This window comes from Aedes aegypti, chromosome 1 (assembly GCF_002204515.2).
Source record: "Aedes aegypti strain LVP_AGWG chromosome 1, AaegL5.0 Primary Assembly, whole genome shotgun sequence".
Classification (NCBI taxonomy): domain Eukaryota; kingdom Metazoa; phylum Arthropoda; class Insecta; order Diptera; family Culicidae; genus Aedes; species Aedes aegypti.
Genome location: NC_035107.1, coordinates 95,134,512 through 95,152,836, shown reverse-complemented (window position 1 = coordinate 95,152,836; position 18,325 = coordinate 95,134,512). Strand labels below are relative to the sequence as shown.

The window sequence follows — 18,325 nt, the reverse complement described above, 5'->3', positions numbered from 1 at the left end:
GAAAATCTCTGTAATTATTAACGATATGAATAAAAATAGGCATGATAAACATCTGCAATCTTCTTGTTCATGCTAAGAATGATTCAGTATTTTTGAATGTATCACAAAATGTTCTACAGTCGAACAAGAATGAATAAGAATCTCAAGAAGTAGAAAAAATCTGTTTTCTAAGTAAAATTAAGGGATAATTCAGAACACATTTATTAGAGAAAATCAAAAATCACTATCACCAAATTTTCTTTAAATGCACTTTAAGATATGCTTATTCAAGTAATGGGAAAAGTTTTTGATTTCACTTGCGCTATTTTGAAATGTTACGCTTGGAAAAGTGGGTGAAAAAACTACAAAAACGCTTATATCTTTTCATATGAAAATTTTAGAGGTATGACGTCTTCAGAGAAAATGTGTATTTTGATCATATCTAAAACTCTTCAGAATATAGTAGGCCTGAAAAATTGTTATTTTCGTTAGTATTGAGGAAAAACCGATTTTTGACCATAAAGTTTTAAAGTGACCTATATCTCTAAAACTATCAGATATAGAAAAAATGATGTTCTACAAAGTTTTCATATTTTCTATAATCTTCAATATTGTAGAACATTTTGTTGCGCTATCTTTTGAAATAAAAAAGTTTGAGAGCGAATTTCGAAAGCTATGAAATTTGGCGCTAAGGACACTTTTGCATATAACGCGCCTTGACCAGACAAACAAATGTTCAGAAGACACCAAAACCATATCTCTTATATTTTTCAAGTTATTAATTTTTTCCACTTAATTTCGTTCCGTGGACCAATGTGCACTGCTTCCTAGGCGGGCCCTGTCGCGCTCAGTTCCGCCAACCAGCATGTACTTTGTTTTCGACGCATTCACCATTAGCCCGACTCTTGTTGCTTCGCGTTTCAGGCGGGTGAACAAATCTGCCACCGTTTCAAATTTTCTCCCAATAATATCCATGTCGTCCGCGAAGCAAACAAATTGTCCGGATCTCGTGAAAATCGTGCCTCGACTGTTAAGTCCGGCTCTCCGCATGACACCTTCAAGCGCAATATTGAACAACAGGCACGAAAGTCCGTCGCCCTGTCGTAGTCCCCGCCGAGACTCGAACGAACTAGAGTGTTCGCCCGAGATCTTCACGCAGTTTTGCACACCGTCCATCGTTGCTCTGATCAATCTTGTGAGCTTCCCGGGAAAGCTGTTCTCGTCCATGATTTTCCATAGCTCTAAGCGGTCGATACTATCGTATGCCGCCTTGAAATCGATGAACAAATGGTGCTTAGGGACCTGGTACTCACGGCATTTCTGGAGGATTTGCCGCACGGAAAAGATCTGGTCCGTTGTCGAGCGGCCGTCGATGAAACCTGCTTGATAACTTCCCACGAACTCGTTTGCTATAGGTGATAGACGACGGAAGAGAATCTGGGATAGCACTTTGTAGGCGGCGTTTAAGATGGTGATTGCACGATAATTTTCACACTCCAGTTTGTCGCCCTTTTATAGATAGGGCATATAACGGCTTGCTTCCACTCCTCCGGTAGCTGTTCCGTTTCCCAGATTCTGACTATCAGCCGATGCATACAAGCGGCCAACCTGTCCGGGCCCATCTTGATAAGTTCGGCTCCGATACCATCCTTGCCAGCGGCCTTGTTGTTCTTGAGCTGTTGAATGGCATCCTTAACTTCCCCCATCGTGGGAGCTGTTTGGTTTCCGCTGTCCGCTGTGCTGACGTAGCCATCGCCTTCGTTGTCCTGACCTTCTGGGCCTGTGTTCTCTGCGCCATTCAGGTGTTCATCGTAGTGCTGCTTCCACCTTTCGATCACCTCGCGTCCGTCCGTCACGATGCTCCCATCCTTATCCCGGCACATCTCAGCTCGCGGCACGAAGCCTTTGCGGGATGTGTTGAGCTTCTGATAGAACTTCCGCGTTTCTTGAGAACGGTACAGCAACTCCATCTCTTGGCATTCCACCTCTTCCAGGCGGCGCTTTTTGTCCCGGAATAGGCGGGTTTGCTGTTTCCGCTTCAGTCTGTATCGTTCCACGTTTTGCCGCGTACCATGCTGCAGCATTGCAGCCCGCGCTGCATTCTTCTCCTCTTAAACCTCCTGGCACTCCTCGTCGAACCAATCGTTTCTTGAGCTCCGTTCGACATATCCGACAATGCTTTCGGCAGCGTCGTTAATGGCTGCTTTGGCTGTCCTCCAGCAGTCCTCAAGAGGGGCTCTATCGAGCTCGCCCTCATCCGGCAACGCTGCCTCAAGATGCTGCGCGTACGCATTAGCGACTTCCGGTTGTTTCAGCCGCTCGAGATTGTACCGGGGTGGGCGTCGGTACCGTACATCATTGATGACGGATAGTTTTGGGCGCAGTTTCACTATCACCAGGTAGTGGTCGGAGTCAATGTTAGCGCCACGATAGGTTCTGACGTCGGTTATGTCGGAGAAGTGCCGTCCATCGATCAAAACTTGGTCGATTTGCGATTCTGTCTGCTGAGGTGATCTCCAGGTGTACCGATACGGGAAGCTATGCTGGAAATAGGTGCTACCAATGGCCATATTCTTGGAAGCGGCAAAATCTATCAGTCGTAGGCCGTTCTCGTTCGTCAGCCGGTGGGCGCTGAACTTTCCAATCGTCGGTCTGAGCTTCTCCTCCTGGCCAACCTGAGCATTCAAATCTCCTATGACGATCTTGACATCGTGGCTTGGGCAGCGGTCGTACTCGCGTTCGAGCTGCGCGTAAAATGCGTCCTTGTCATCATCAATGCTTCCGGAGTGTGGGCTATGCACGTTGATTATGCTGAAGTTAAAAAATCGGCCTTTGATTCTTAACTTGCACATTCGTTCATTGATCGGCCACCACCCGATCACGCGCCTTTGCATATCATCCATCACTATGAAACCTGTTCCCAGCTCGCGTGTGTTTCCGCAGCTCTGATAGATGGTATGATTACCTCTAAACGTTCGCACCAATGCTCCTGTCCAGCACACCTCCTGCAGCGCTACGATGTCGAAACCGTGGGTCTTCAGTACATCGGAGAGTATGCGAGTACTTCCAATGAAGTTGAGAGATTTGCAGTTCTACGTACCGAGTTTCCAATCGCTAGTCCTTTTTCATCGCTGTGGTTTTTGCCGATTGTTCCGGTCCGTATTCTCTCGTTGACGTTCCTGTGCTGATGTGTTTTTACGGTTGGCTTGTAGGGCCTGACACCAACCCCCTAGATTTCCGGAGGACCATTCCCCCTAAATGATCGGAGGGCCATAGTGCGCAGTTTAGCTTAGAGTCCTTCTCTGGCACTCGGACGATGATCAGCCGCCTCTGACATGGGGAACAGACGCTGTTGTGAGCCGCTCCTAATATGGAGTACAGACGCTCCAGGTTTGCAAAAGCAAAAGCTCTCTCTGGAAAGAAAAACATCATTCGAATTTTGCCTCACGGATCTCAATATTGAGTAGTGGTGGAGGTGTTTGCTTCACGAGGCACCCCACAAGTGTAAACCAACAAAAACATGATAGATTCGCGAACAGGCTTGAAAGAATTCCAAATGTATTTAGCGGAGATATACAAAATAATCCATAATAATTCCTACATTTATGGAAGAATTTCACAAGGAATTTCCGAAACCATTTTAGAGTAATTTTCAGAAAATTCCCAGAAAGATTTCCGAGAGAACCTCGGAGCATTTTTTAAGACTCCCAGAGGGCTGACCGGTAATTTTCTTAAAAAAATTTCATTTGAATTCAAGAGGGATTTTCGGAAGACTCCACTTATTAATTTGGAAAATTTCCAAGGAAATTAACTGATAAACCATTAAAAATAAATCAAGAACACTTTCCAATGAATTTCCAAGGATTCTCAAACAATTTCAGAGGAATTTTCACAAGATTTTCAAAGAAATTTCTCTAAAAATTTCGGAGGGATTTTCTATAAAAAAGATTTCCTAATAGAACCCGAAAGATATCTGAATTTCAACAGGATTTCCAGAAGTGTTCTACAATGATTTTTGGAAATATACCATAGGGATTTACGATATGGAAGAATCCCAAAAATCCACGTCTTGTTTCATATCCCTCCTACTAAACATTTAAGACTTCACCATCATATATTTTCCCGAGTTAAATTTTCTTAAACAACCACGCTGCACAATCAAGAAGGCTCCAAAACAGCATAAATCAGATTCTTCGAACCGGAGCAGATACTTTACTGTACTTTTACATCATGCAAACATGATCAAAAGTAGATGGTGACGGCGCGATGCCTGAACAACTTCCTAAGAAGGGAAATTTTTCAACTTGGCAGGTATGTACTTTCAAGTAAATGCGATGAATAAAGTCGCGTGTTGAAGAAATTATTCGCTTCGCGATTAAAGCGGTTTGCCGCGAAAAAAGGAGGGTTGGCAAAAAAGGATGCTGCCACTTTCTATCTGGAGGCGCTCATCAGGGTGGGGAACTAATGATGCTTGAATAAATGCGCAATCGAAATGGAGGTCATCGTGCAAAAAATGGTTCCAGCGACAAGACAATTATCTTGTTGCCACTGAATTGAAGATTAGAAAAGGGGACTATAACAATTATCTGAATTACACTTGTAGGATTTAAGGACTAAAGGAAACAGATAGAAACGGGGGATGAGGTTTTGCAATGAGTGTTACATGTTTTAAAATGTTCAAGTTTGATCCTTTTTTCAATATCAGACAAAGAATTTCCGATTCAATTCGTATCCCCGAGTAATAGGGAAGCTTTCCAATTAGCGTACAGCCCGTGGTTTTCTTATTGGTATGCTATAATAGGATCGATTTTCAGCCTGTGTAATAATTGGCAATTTACCCTAATGGAAATGCTTTAAAAATTGTTCTTTTGGTATATGCAAAAGTCTGTCGCTTGTGTCAAGAGTACCTTGGAAAATTATTCAAGGAATCTTTTCAAAATCGTATCTCTTCAAATTTTCCATCAAATTTCCTCAGCATTGGAACGATTTATAAATTCAACCAGAATTTCCACAGGAATTTTTCCCGCAAACAAATTCTATCAAGATCCCATATATCCTTTCAAAGCATTCCAGAAGGAGTTTTTTCAAGGATTAACTCGAGGGATGTGTCCAAAAATGAGCCTCTATTAGGATTTTTGCTAAAAATAGAAATCAAAATACTTTCAAGGTTATTTCAGAAAGTTCCCTTGAAAAGTTCTCTAAAAATCATTTCAGTTGTTCCAAACAGAGAGTCGTTTGTGCAAATCAGGTTGTAAATTTTCTTGGCTTCCCAGGGCGTAGTTGCCACAACATGAACAAATGCTTCGATAAAGAAAATTCCCAATTAAGAACTGTAGAAATACCAATTAAAACACTAAGCTAAGGAGCTGACTTTATCCCAGTTGGGATGTAACGCCAGAAATACGAAAGTAATGGCCACAAAGGATCTCATAGAATAAGAATCTTTTCAGATATCCGGAATATCATAACGCATCCGTCAAGAAGTTACAAAAATTTTGGTTCTCAGTGTAAAAGTGAAGAAAATCACTAGTGTTGGTTCGATCGAAAACGAGTTCTGAGTTTTAATAGCACGTTTATTTCAATCTGCTGAACGGTTACTGTCTAAACGGTTTATGAACGGCTTTAAAGCTAGAATAACAGGGATTTTATAATTCATGGGGATAATTCGACATGATAAAGTTTGATACTCACAATTCAGTTCGCGCTTAAGATGAAACTCCGTTGAATCCACTAATAACTGTATAAAAGTAGTGGTACATAAAAAATACACTCCTATTTGTTGGTAATAGCGAAATTATAATTGATAAGACGTTGTTGCCAGTAGTCGCTACTTCAATTTGAGTCTTTTCCCCTTCGACTGAATAAGATTGCTTGATGTCGTACGTAACCATCCAAGTATCTGACTGCCCTGCAAGCGAGAAGCCGGCGTAAAATTAGAAAAATAAAAAAAGCGAAATGCTGTGATCAAGTGATTGTTTTTAGCACGGTTTGGTGAAATTTCCTGTTGTTTTCATCAGAAATCAACCAGTAATTATTCTTTAATTACCAAGAAGTGAAAGTAAACTTTGTTGGAGGTTCTACGTTTAGTGATAGTGGTAAAATTCGGCGAAAACTGTTCTTCGTTCGAAGGCGGATAAATGTAAACAATTGTAGCAAAGTTAAACGTCCGTGTTGAAAATTAGCACGGTTCATGAAATTTCCACCAGCAACTAGTGTTAAAACTACGGAAATCGTAAGGTAATCGTGTTGTAATGTCTCGTTAGCAATTTAGGAGTGAACTTAGTGTAGGTAAGTGAAATATTTTGAGAAATAATGTGGACTTCCAGAAATGTGTTTGTATATGTGAGGAAGCCATTTTCACTGCCATGACAGGGATTCCTTCCTATATGTCCTTAATGTTCTGGGATCAAACCCGGCAGTCTCTACTGGCACTTTTAAGACCTACTGCTAAACGAAAACCCAGTAAATTAAGGAACCAACTTTGTACTAGTTTAGATAATTTACCACTGTAGACAACCGTACTAACTGTGCACGACATTCAAACAAACTTCTTTAGTAAGTCACACTGAGAAAGCTGACTTAAAATTTAACTGGTTGCCTTGCTGGCTCACTGCTCAAGTAACAATGGTTGACTCTGAAATCTAACTGTGGCTTTGCTCCAGATTGAGTTACAATTCGAGACACAATTAATGAAATTAAGAACCCAAGCGCCTTTTGGTGCGATAACTTTTACGGTATGGAAGGTACCGTGATGCATCAATACCCGGACACTTAAGCTGTCACAAATGTTTAACCCCCAGTTTCAATTAATTTGTAAATGAAATTTATGAAAAATTGTTATGTAACAGACAGTTTGATGATAGATCTTAGTGAAAATGATGAATTTTATGATAAAAAATATTGTTATGTCATGAAAATGGTAAAAATACAAAAGCTTGTCTTGTCCTCCGGACACTTTTGAATCAAAATCCGGACAACACTATTTTAAGGGGCCCAGATAGCCGTAGCGGTAAACGCGCAGCTATTCAGCAAGACCAAGCTGAGGGTCGTGGGTTCGAATCCCACCGGTCGAGGATCTTTTCGGATTGGAAATTTTCTCGACTTCCCAGGGCATAGAGTATCTTCGTACCTGCCACACGATATACGCATGCAAAAATGGTCATTGGCATAGTAAGATCTCAGTTAATAACTGTGGAAGTGCTCATAAGAACACTAAGCTGAGAAGCAGGCTCTGTCCCAGAGGGGACGTAACGCCAGAAAAGAAGAAGAAGACTATTTTAACGTGGAACTATCAAATTAAACCATGTTAAGGTTTTGAAATCAACAAAGTTTACTACGCTTTCAAGAACTTTTGCAATGTGAGTGTCATATAAACATTTTATCATTTGAATATAAAAGAATATTTTGGTTTGATTACCTGATCCGTCATTCGAACTGCAGCAATCACTGATTCATTCATTTTTGAATGCCTTATAGTTTGCTAAATGCTGTGGGTGCGTGCGTTGAGGCAATCACAAAAATCACTTGTACCGAGGAGAAAAAGCATTTAACTGAAGCAACTTTTTCATTTTTTTTGTTATTTATTATTTGGTAATGGTAACTAGATTATAAATGAATGTTAAATGATTAGCTATGTTTTTATAAGAAGCCAAGGATTGGAACTATCATATTTAGAGGAAAATAACCAACATCGCTTTACAAATTTTCAAAACCAGTTATTTGCTCAATATTGAAGTAATGTTAAAGAAAATCTATCATTGCATTGCACTTGCTATCTCTAATGCAATGATAGGTTTTCATTCGGATTCGTAACAATATGAACGAAAAAACTGGTTTTTAATTTTTGATAATTGCTGATGATTGAATGATGAATTCATGAGCCTTAACATTTAATTTAGCTCTTAATTAACAAATTTTACAAGAGTGTCCGGATTTTGATTCACCACGGTACTCTCTGCTTCTCGCTGCGCGTGTAGTGGTTGATGGACAGTGGGTCCAACTTAGCGTTAGTCGCGTTGACAACTAGATTAAAATAATTTCCTTTTTTGTGATTTGGTTGTGGTTTTTTTTTTTCATAGTTTCAATACTCACGGTTTCTAATCAAAACAATTTTGATAGAAAAACGAGTTAGTGTTTGTGACACCCCTCTAAAACCCCGTCAAAAATGATAAAACACGCAAGCAAATTTCCATCTCTCAAAAAAGGTAAGGGTTTAAGCGAGGTGGCACTTACATTCCCAACTATTCCTCTTCACTATAAATCAAACATTTCCAAAATCGTTTGCAGGGATGCTGAGAACAAGCATTTTGAAAATTGCTGGTTAGTCCCAACATTTTAAGGCTTGAAATGGTCATATATACAGCCATTCCATGAAAAACCGAGCTAGTGGGTCACCGATTTCCGTGAAAATATGCTATTTTGTTCCTTATATGAAATAAGGATACACGTGTTTTTGGATTTTTTTTTTATTAGGGTGACCATTGCCGAAATAAAGTTACCAGAAAAATCCGATTTTGCAAAATTTTTATTTTAAAAATTATAATTTTGAACCGCTTGACCGATTATCAATTTTCTTGGACGGAATAAAAGCTTTTAATTTATTTTTTTTTTAATAATTTTTTTGCAAAGTTGCGATTTTGCTGGTCACCCCTATTTCGAAAATGATCACCCTAATAAAAAAAATCCAAGAACACGTGTATCCTTATTTCGTATCAGGAACAAAATAGCAAACTTTCACGGAAGTCGGTAACCCACTAGATCGGTTTTTCATGGAATGGCTGAATTGTTATGTAGTAGAGCGATCTGTGAAATAAAGCAATGACGATGTAAATAAAGATACACGATAGAGCTTTCCTTAGCCGAGTGTTTAGAGTCCGCGGCTACAAAGCAACTGCTGAAGATGTCTGGATTCGATTCCCGGTCGGTCCAGGATTTTTTCGTAATGAAAATTTCCTTGAGTTCCCTGGGCATAAAATATCATCGTACTTGCCACACAATATACGAATGCGAACATGGCAACTTTGTCAAAGAAAGCTCTCAGTTAATAACTGTGGAAGTGCTCATTGAACACTAAGCTGAGAAGCATACTTTGTCCCAGTGAGGACGTAATGTCAAGAAGAAGAAGAAAAGGCTTTTACTGCAAAAACTTAAGTGTTACATAATCATTTCAGAATTGAAAAGCTATCCAGAAGCATTCTGCTGCCATTCATATAAAATAAAACAAATCAAACGCTTTTAGCTCATACAGCAAAACTCGTTTTCTCACCTCATCGAATCCGTCGAACTTCGCAAAGCACCATGCGTCTCCACTGAAGCGAGCTGGAAAAAAATCATGAAACCGATTCTCTGCAACCGATACTTATACTTATGTGTGCATAAATCGCCGTTCCGTTCCGGTGGAATAAACGTCATAGCAACACGAATGGTGAGCAATATGCTTTCATCGAAAAAAGATAAAACCCGATGCTGAAAGCGAAAGCAATAAAAGCAGCGAGCACATCCATCGCATCGGTTGTTCGATTGCAACCGGGCGGCTCCGACCGCAGACAGTGCCAAACGAAGTGGACATTTACGACCAAACGATCACCAACACACTAAGAAAAAAATCGTGTAAATTTACGCAATTTCACATAAAACATATATTTTTAAGTGTAAATACTACAGATTTACGTCAATTAATTTTTTAATTCGATTATTTTGCTTAACATGAAATTGACGTCATGTTTAACACTAGTTTTTTTGTAGTGTGTAGGAAAAATATCGCAAAGATCTTTCACCGAAAGGGGAAAACCATTTTCCACTCCATCAGTCGTTCCAGCCAGTCGTTCGTTCATGGGAACAACGTTTGCCGTTGCCGGGACGTTGCAAAGTCCTGATCAATTGAGCGCTGGCCAGAATTTGGCTTTTGATTTCACTAGGCGCCAAAAAATTGGAACTTTTTCACGCAATTTGACCAATTACAAAACATTGAATGGATTACGGCTCGTTGATTTTGAATCTGGTTTCATAATTTTCATAACACGTACAGTTTTTGAAAAAAATGGTTTTTATTCATAAATTTTCATATATAAAAATGAAACGAGTACCGTTTTGATTCATATTACGGACACTTAAGGACTCAGGGAAATATAACCCAGCATAGAGCATACAAAATAAATCATTCTGTATGATTCCTTAACGTTATCGAGCGTCGGAAGCCCTTTACTTTCGAACGGTGGGTGAAGAATACGCTTCCGCAACTTCAATAATTTTAAATAAATCAAAATGTGTGGCCTTTTCATGATTCTTATTCCGGACGCTTCCTCACTGTTGCCTCATATTCCGGACACTTTGAATCAAATTCCGGACAGCTCATGATAATCATTAATTGAACAGTCAAATCATCAATCGAAATCGTTAAACCACCAAAGAGACATATAAGGTAGTTGGGCAATATAAATTTTCAAAGATATTCCTGGAAAAAGTTTACTAAAACGAGCCTTGAAATTGAGAACTTTTGAACAGCAAAAATTGAAACATTTCGCGTGAAATGTTTCCCATACAAAGTAGAGTGTCCGGAATTTGAAGCTGTCCGTAATATGAATCAAAACGGTATATGCACAGATTGTGTTGTATCAATTACAGCTGGTCAAAGTGTGTGAACCAGTGTTGCCTAGTGTTTTATATCGGAATGGTGGTGTCAGTGCCGGCAAAATGGTACACAGGATGGTCGGAAATGCGTTCCAACGCGCAACCATCCGATTGTGTTTCTATGGACCACAACCGATTGCAAACTGGAAAAGCTTTCATTGTTCCACGGTAGTAAATTTCGCATTATGGAACGAGAACGATTGTGGAAATGCTCTTAGCGTTAAACGTTTGTCGATTTATCGTTTCCGACATTATTGTTCGAATCAGATTCAGAAATTTTCTTGGATGAAAATTACATCACAATTAAGTTGACAGGGTCAACCTTAATCACCGTTACCACAAATGTAAAGCAGTCTGAAACCTAAATAAATAGTATTTCTGCTACAACTGGACTGATGTGGGATCTAACCACTTCTTTCGCTATCACGAACATCACCTCTCAGATAAATGACCACGAATTACCTCAAACGACGAAGATCCGGGTGAAAACACACATTAATGGGCGGTACAACACATACCTTTTCTTCTACACCGGTGGTGGGCACTCTCTCAATCAGTGGTTCTCAACCTTTGCTAGGCTGTGGAAATATTTTTTTTTCCTAAAATCAATCCCAAAATGAATCAGCTGCAGGCATTGTAGAAAAATCAAGCGAAGAAAAACATCGCATCTGTATCGGTCCATGATTGGAAATGCTTCGCAAGTTGCTGCTTGATTAATGACAGCAGTGAAGGAGAGCCTGAAAGAGAGGGCGATGAAAAACCCATTTCTCTCTTTTTCTCTCTTATTTACCATTGAGGGTAGGTGTTTCACTTTACTGGCATGATAAACATTCCCCGAACATGTGGTAGCAGAAGTGTCCCTTAGGTTTGGAGCTTCTTTTGATGGGTTTTTTATCCCCCTGATTTAAGCATTGTTCCATCTAATCAATTGTAGCAGAAGATAATAATCAGGCTCTCATGATGTGTTGTGGATCATGATTTTTACAGAGAGCGATAAGTGAGAGATACTCTCAATTTTCTTAAAGTTCACCCCCTAGGGGTCCGCGGACTACCGGTTGGTAAACCCTGCTCTAAATGAAACATTCTTCCAGCTTCAAGAATCTGCTGGCTCAAAAGAAAAAAAAAAGAAATCAAAACAAAGACCAGTTATTTCTTATTCTCCGGTCTACCATTCGGCGAGTGACAGAAAAAGGTGACACTCGGGATGTCACATAGAAGGGTAAACGGACGGATCGTTTTCATACTGCGTTTCCGGTCTTGGCCCTCCCTACCGGCGCCCGCCGACAGCTGCTAGATGAAAATAAATGGCCTTTTTTCAAATTGGACAAGTTATGGCGGTGCGCCATGTCTGTTCCATTGTTGGGTTCAACGGGCTGTCGGTTTGGGAAGGTTTCCCACAGACAGACAGACGAAGATTTCATGTACCACACTTTAATTGATTATTGCAAATTTCGGATGTTCCATACCTGATAACCAGAGGTTATTTCGATTTCCTTCGTGTTTGACGATTCACAATAGCTTTTGCAGGCCTTGTTGCACATAATCGTATTATGTGCAACATGGACTCCAAATGATTATAATTTGAAGTGAGAGATAAATTTTGAAAAAAAAATGTGCTAAATGATACGTCTGTTTGTCTGTGGTTACCCTTTTAGGAAGGGAAGCAACAGAGGAAAGAAGCGACCAAAGTTTAAACAAGCAAGTTCACCTTTCCGGAACAATGGCAATGTTGGGGAGAGGTATCCTAACAACGGTGTTGGGCAAGAAAGGTAGCTAATAGAGCTGGTTACCGTGGGGGAAGGTGGGGTAATATGCGACCCCTAAAGAAAAACTCTACTTTAACTGTGAATTTCATCGAAAACGTTATTCTAATTGGATTTAAAGAGAAATTGCATCAATAATCTCGTAACTACTAGAAACATTCATTGGATTGAAAAAATCATATTCAAGACATTATTTAAAAAAAATGAAACTCTAATTGACGTATTTTAAAGCAGTGTGGTAAAATGCGCCACCATGTACCAAAGGTATTCTTTGTGGCAAAATCCAGTTATTTCCCAAATTCTCATGTATGCAGGTAGTGTGCTATTCAATTGCTCGTTCAGTTTTGGGTTTTTGCGTCATAATTTTAATTTCACCGATGGTTCCCAAGTAACCACTAGCCCGGTAATTCGCCTTTTTGGGCTTATAGGGCTGCTATACGGCTAATATAGGGCATGTCAGCTCTGTAAAGCCCTATATTAGCACGGAGGGCGAATTAAAGTGCTATTTGGTTACTTGGGTTTCCGAGCAACCCTTAAGTACGACGTATTTTGCTTAGTATCCAATCTACGAAGTATACCGTAACTACGCTAACGCTTACCCTTAAGTACGACGTATTTTGCCCTACAAATACTCCCAAGGTTCCATTAATCGTTTTTGAATGCTTCATTTTTTTTATGTGGAAATTGGAAAACATTTTTCCGTGAGAAGCGTTAAGATTGACAGAAACATCGTATGAAATGATCGTACTTACTTACTTATTAGGCTTTACATCAATTATCTTGATAAAGCCTCGCCAACAATAATTCGCCAATTCACTCGGTTCATGACCGCTTCTCTCCATCCTCGAATGTGACCCACGCTCTCCAGGTCCTGGTGCACCTGGTCAATCCACCTAGCTCGCTGCGCCCCACGCCTTCTTGTTCCGACCGGATTCGTAGCGAACACCATCTTTACAGGGTTGTTGTCCGGCATTCTTGCAACATGCCCTGCCCAGCGTATCCTTCCAGCTTTAGCTACCTTCACGATACTGGGTTCGCCGTAGAGTTGAGCGAGCTCGTGGTTCATCCTTCGCAACACTCCGTTCTCCTGTACGCCGCCGAAGATCGTCCTTAGCATTCGACGTTCGAAAACCCCAAGAGCTTGCAAGTCCTCCTCGAGCATAGTCCGCGTCTCATGCCCGTAGAGGACTACCGGTCTTATGAGCGTTTTAAAAATCGTACATTTGGTGCGGGGGTGAATTTTTCTTGACCGCAGTTTCTTCTGGAGCCCATAGTAGGCACGACTTCCGCTGATGATGCACCTTCGTATTTCCCGACTAACATTGTTGTCAGCCGTCAACAAGGATTCGAGGTAGACGAACTCGTCCACCACCCCATAGGTATCTCCGTCTATCGTAACACTGCTTCCTAGGCGGGTCCTGTCGTGCTCAGTTCCGCCAACCAGCATGTACTTTGTTTTCGACGCATTCACCATTAGCCCGACTCTTGTTGCTTCGCGTTTTAGGCGGGTGAACAAATCTGCCACCGTTTCAAATTTTCTCCCAATAATATCTATGTCGTCCGCGAAACTAACAAATTGTCCGGATCTCGTGAAAATCGTGCCTCGACTGTTAAGTCCGGCTCTCTGCATAACACCTTCAAGCGCATTATTGAACAACAGGCACGAAAGTCCATCACCCTGTCGTAGTTCCCGCCGAGACTCGAACAAACTGGAGTGTTCGCCCTAGATCTTCACGCAGTTTTGCACACCGTTCATCGTTGCTCTGATCAATCTTGTGAGCTTCCCGGGAAAGCTGTTCTCGTCCATGATTTTCCATAGCTCTACGCGGTCGATACTATCGTATGCCGCCTTGAAATCGATGAACAAATGGTGCGTAGGGACCTGGTACTCAAGGTTTTCTGGAGAATTTGCCGCACGGAAAAGATCTGGTCCGTTGTCGAGCGGCCGTCGATGAAACCTGCTTGATAACTTCCCACGAACTCGTTTGCTATAGGTGGTAGACGACGGAAGAGAATCTGGGATAGCACTTTGTAGGCGGCGTTTAGGATAGTGATTGCACGATAATTTTCACACTCCAGTTTGTCGCCCTTTTTGTAGATAGGGCATATAACGAGTTAATAAATTAAGAACTAAAACTTAATTTAAAAAAAAAAATGATTTCGGATGACTAACTTAAGACTGAACTAGCTAATTGAACTGAACGAACTGAACAAGCTGTCGCTATCGAGCCACATGCTCTTTTATTAGATATTAATTTATGTTTTTGTTTTGATAAATTCCAAACGATGTTTTGACTGGCTGTCGGTTCTGGGATCGTCGATGCCGCGCCGGTCTGTGAATGTGCTGGTGTGTTACTAGGGTGGTGCTAACTCCTCCGCCTTCAAAAGACTTTGTCCTCAAAGTCTTATTGAGCGTTCTTGTGTCGGCATGTTTAAAAATTTCTGAATTTCCAAGAAACGTTCTGTAGAAATGTCTGTATAACTTGATGACTCATTTTCAGGTTTTCGAATTTCTTCTGATATGGGAGCTGTTGCAGTTGGTTGTTCACTTATTTTGATATTGATATTTGTTTGTTTTGGTTTCCAATACTTGATAATTATTCCAATTACTAGTATTATGATTATAATAAGTATTCCAGAACTACCCATTATTTCAAAAATATGCTGTTTCCATTTTAGTGACTCATTTTGTAGATACACATGTTCCAAAATACCTCTATGGTTTAGCGTTAAATTTGCCAAAAATTCCGGTGATGGAATATCGATTATTGAATCTTCTTCTACCAATAATCCTGTTGTTGGTCTAAAGGTTTTGCTGTTGAGGTTGATGATAGAGTTGCGGTATATATTATTGTCCAAATATAATTCACAATGTTCGAATTGAATTATATAAGATCCATTTAACCTCTGAGTATTGTTAGTACAATTTGAGTGTAAACTAACATTTACATCATTGAGTAAAAGAGTTGCTTCATCTATGTGTTTGATGTTTCCAGTTGTATACACTTTTTCATATGTACAGTTGGCGTGTTGTATCCTGATGAGATTGCGGATGCATTGACTTGGAGTTTTTAGGATTTTGGTATCACAAATATAGAGAGTTTCATCTTGTGTACATTCATTGCTGATTTCATATATTTTTGTTGAATTGTAGAGAATGTAATTTGAATAAAGATGTACCCTTTTTTGATTTTGTACCAAAGAGTCTATGAATTCATATTCATATGTTTCTGATGATAATTGAGGTATTTTTAGCATATAAATTACATGTGTATTATTCATTGTAACTTGGGCTGATGATTTCGATAAGAGTTTTTCAAATGTTGTAACATGAACATTTTGCTGGAGTTCTGTTTGATCTTTCGACCTTGACACTTGCTTTTGCCGGGGCGAGCGACGAGGGCAGGATCAAACATGTTGCGCGTTGGTCTAGTAAGTGAAAAAGTGGCGTGATCGGTGAGTTCGGTTGGAGTAACTGAAAAAGTGCCGCGATCGGTTAGTTCTGTTTGATCCTTCGACCTTGACGCTTGCTCCTGGGCAGTGCGTCAAGAAAGCCCGAACAGTTTTTATTTTATTCTTTTTGGGTCGCGCGCTTATTTTTTTTTCCTGAGTGCTTTATAGCCGAGCAAACGAGTGAAGCCGAAAGTGGATTGTGGCTGCTCAGTCAAGGATAACGGATCAATTGGTGAGCTCGTTTCATGCTACTATTTCTAACCTATAAAATATGTATGACTGCACATTCAATCGTTACAATGGTGGGATGTAAATATGATTTTTCAACAAACTATGGATGGTTCGTCACTGTAAGTGTCGATACAAACTCTGATTCATGATTTATTTATGTTTAATATTTTTTTTTTCAGAACACCTCTTATATACCTTTATTTTTGTAATTAAAAAAACTTTGAATGGTTCGACACTACAAGTGTAGACTTGCGAAAGGTTCACTTTATTCAACAAACTTTGGATGGTTCGCCACTGTAAGTGTCGGCATAAGAATAAGAGTGTTCTATGATGTCCCAACCAATTGAGTTTTTTGTTTCTTTTCAAATGAGTAAAATATAATAACACATGCTTTCGTCCTGACAGCTGTAGGAATGTTACATTTAGGTATTTGTTCAACAAACTTTGAATGGTTCGTCACCTCAAGTGTCGGCATAATTTTCCTCTACATAGAAATTGTTCATATCAAATGAAAATATTATATTTACGTATAAGCATGTATATATCTCACAAATCATTGTTTATCATGGTCTAATCGCTTATCAAAGTGAATCCTATGACCCAACGATCCTCCCCATTAACAAACATCCCTCCCAGTAACCTTTGTGGAGATGCAGAGGCAAACACGGTCTCCAAAAAGCAAAGGTTACACACTAACATTCCTTCCCCCAATCCCACCTGACTGCAAGGACGTGGCCGGCGCCGTTATTGACCCTGTATAAATAGAGGCACTGAATTATGCACACTGAAGAAGATTATGGCCAATCCCAGCCGAACTTCTAGTTGATTCTTTGTGCATTTTCACTGACTTCGGTCAATCACGGAATAGCAACCATTGATATGTGTAGTCAGTCTAAGCTAAGCTAAGCTAAGCTGTTGTAACATGAACATTTTGCTGCTCTAAAAATGGTTTTATTTTGGCATATTCTGTCATTGACAAAATTCTGCTGCTTGGAATACCATGTTTCGCTAGTAATATCGCATCTTCCAAAACTTCTAGTTGATTTTGTACAGCATCTATATTGAGTATCGCAATAAGTATATTCATTTCCACTTCATGTTGTAATTTTGTTTTGAAATCCAGTTCAAGAAGGTCGTTTGTAATTTTGCTGATTTGTTGAATCCTTGTATCCATAGCATTGTTGACAAAAACTTGTTGATTGTTATATTCGATCAAATTATTCATCGTTTGGTTGATAATCCTTAGATCTTCAGCATCTGGATTTCCTGCTATCCATTTCCATGCAGTGCCTAGACTATTCCAACGTTTTCTTCGATGAACATTAGGTTTTAGTTTATAATAAGTGTTATACAAATGTGCATGTTTTTTCTTCAATACTTGATACAATTTTCCACTTAGTTTATTAGTTCTTAACATCTCATCAAAATTTTCAATTATGTCTTCAAAGTATGTGAAATTAACTGGTTGGATTATTCTTACATGTCCTAATTGAAGTTTGGCTTTTCCTATGGGTATGATGGCTAAAGGATTTTTATTCAAGTCGTGTATTCTGATAGTTGATTCCACATGGCTGTACATCGTGTAAACAAGAATTGTTCTAAAAATAAAAGAATAAAAATTAATGTGTTATTTTTTTCTGATATTCATTTTATGAATTTTACGGTTATTTGAATCAATAATATATGTGTCGAAATCTTCTTTAACTTGAACCTTTTTATACCTACTTTTTCTTTTAGAAATTTCTTTCGCTTTTTCAAATACATAAGATCCTGGTTGAAAATTTGGATATTGTTTATCTAATATTTTCTCATTTTTTTCGTTATATAAATTCAAAATTTTCTCGTGACTTTTAGTTTTTCTTCTGGCTATTTCCTGTTCATCCAAATTTTGGTTCGTTTCACCGATATAAATATTGTGTGGCGTGTTTTTTACAAAACTGTGTATAGTGTTATTATATTTGTAAACTGATGAACGAATCAATTGTGGTATATCTATTTGAGGTGTCTCTTTTTTAAGACATCTTGCTATTTCCCTTAAAGTCGAATGACAACGTTCAATTTGTCCATTCGTCTCTGATCTGTTTATAGGAGTTTTATAAATTTCAATATTCAAATCTCTTAACCGCTGTTCAATAATATTTGAGTTGAAAGAACTTTCATTGTCCATAATAATTGTTTTTGGTATGTTCCATTCGTGTATCAAATCTAATAAGGCATCTTCTATATCAAGAAGTGATTTACTTTCAATTGCTTTATATTTCAAATATTTT

At 39.3% G+C, this 18,325-nt stretch overlaps 2 protein-coding genes across 2 annotated transcripts in view; one reads left to right on the top strand and one right to left on the bottom strand.

Annotated features, from left to right (window-relative positions):
* Positions 1-18,325, top strand: part of LOC5574727 — a 99,836-nt gene that overhangs the window by 17,427 nt on the left and 64,084 nt on the right. The window lies entirely within an intron of this gene.
* Positions 14,564-17,669, bottom strand: LOC110676161. Its single transcript, XM_021842955.1, has 2 exons — positions 16,986-17,669; positions 14,564-15,709 (listed from the first exon to the last, which is right to left on the bottom strand). Exons 1-2 carry the CDS (start codon positions 17,632-17,634, stop codon positions 14,769-14,771), a joined length of 1,590 nt encoding a protein of 529 aa, XP_021698647.1. The 5' UTR covers positions 17,635-17,669; the 3' UTR covers positions 14,564-14,768.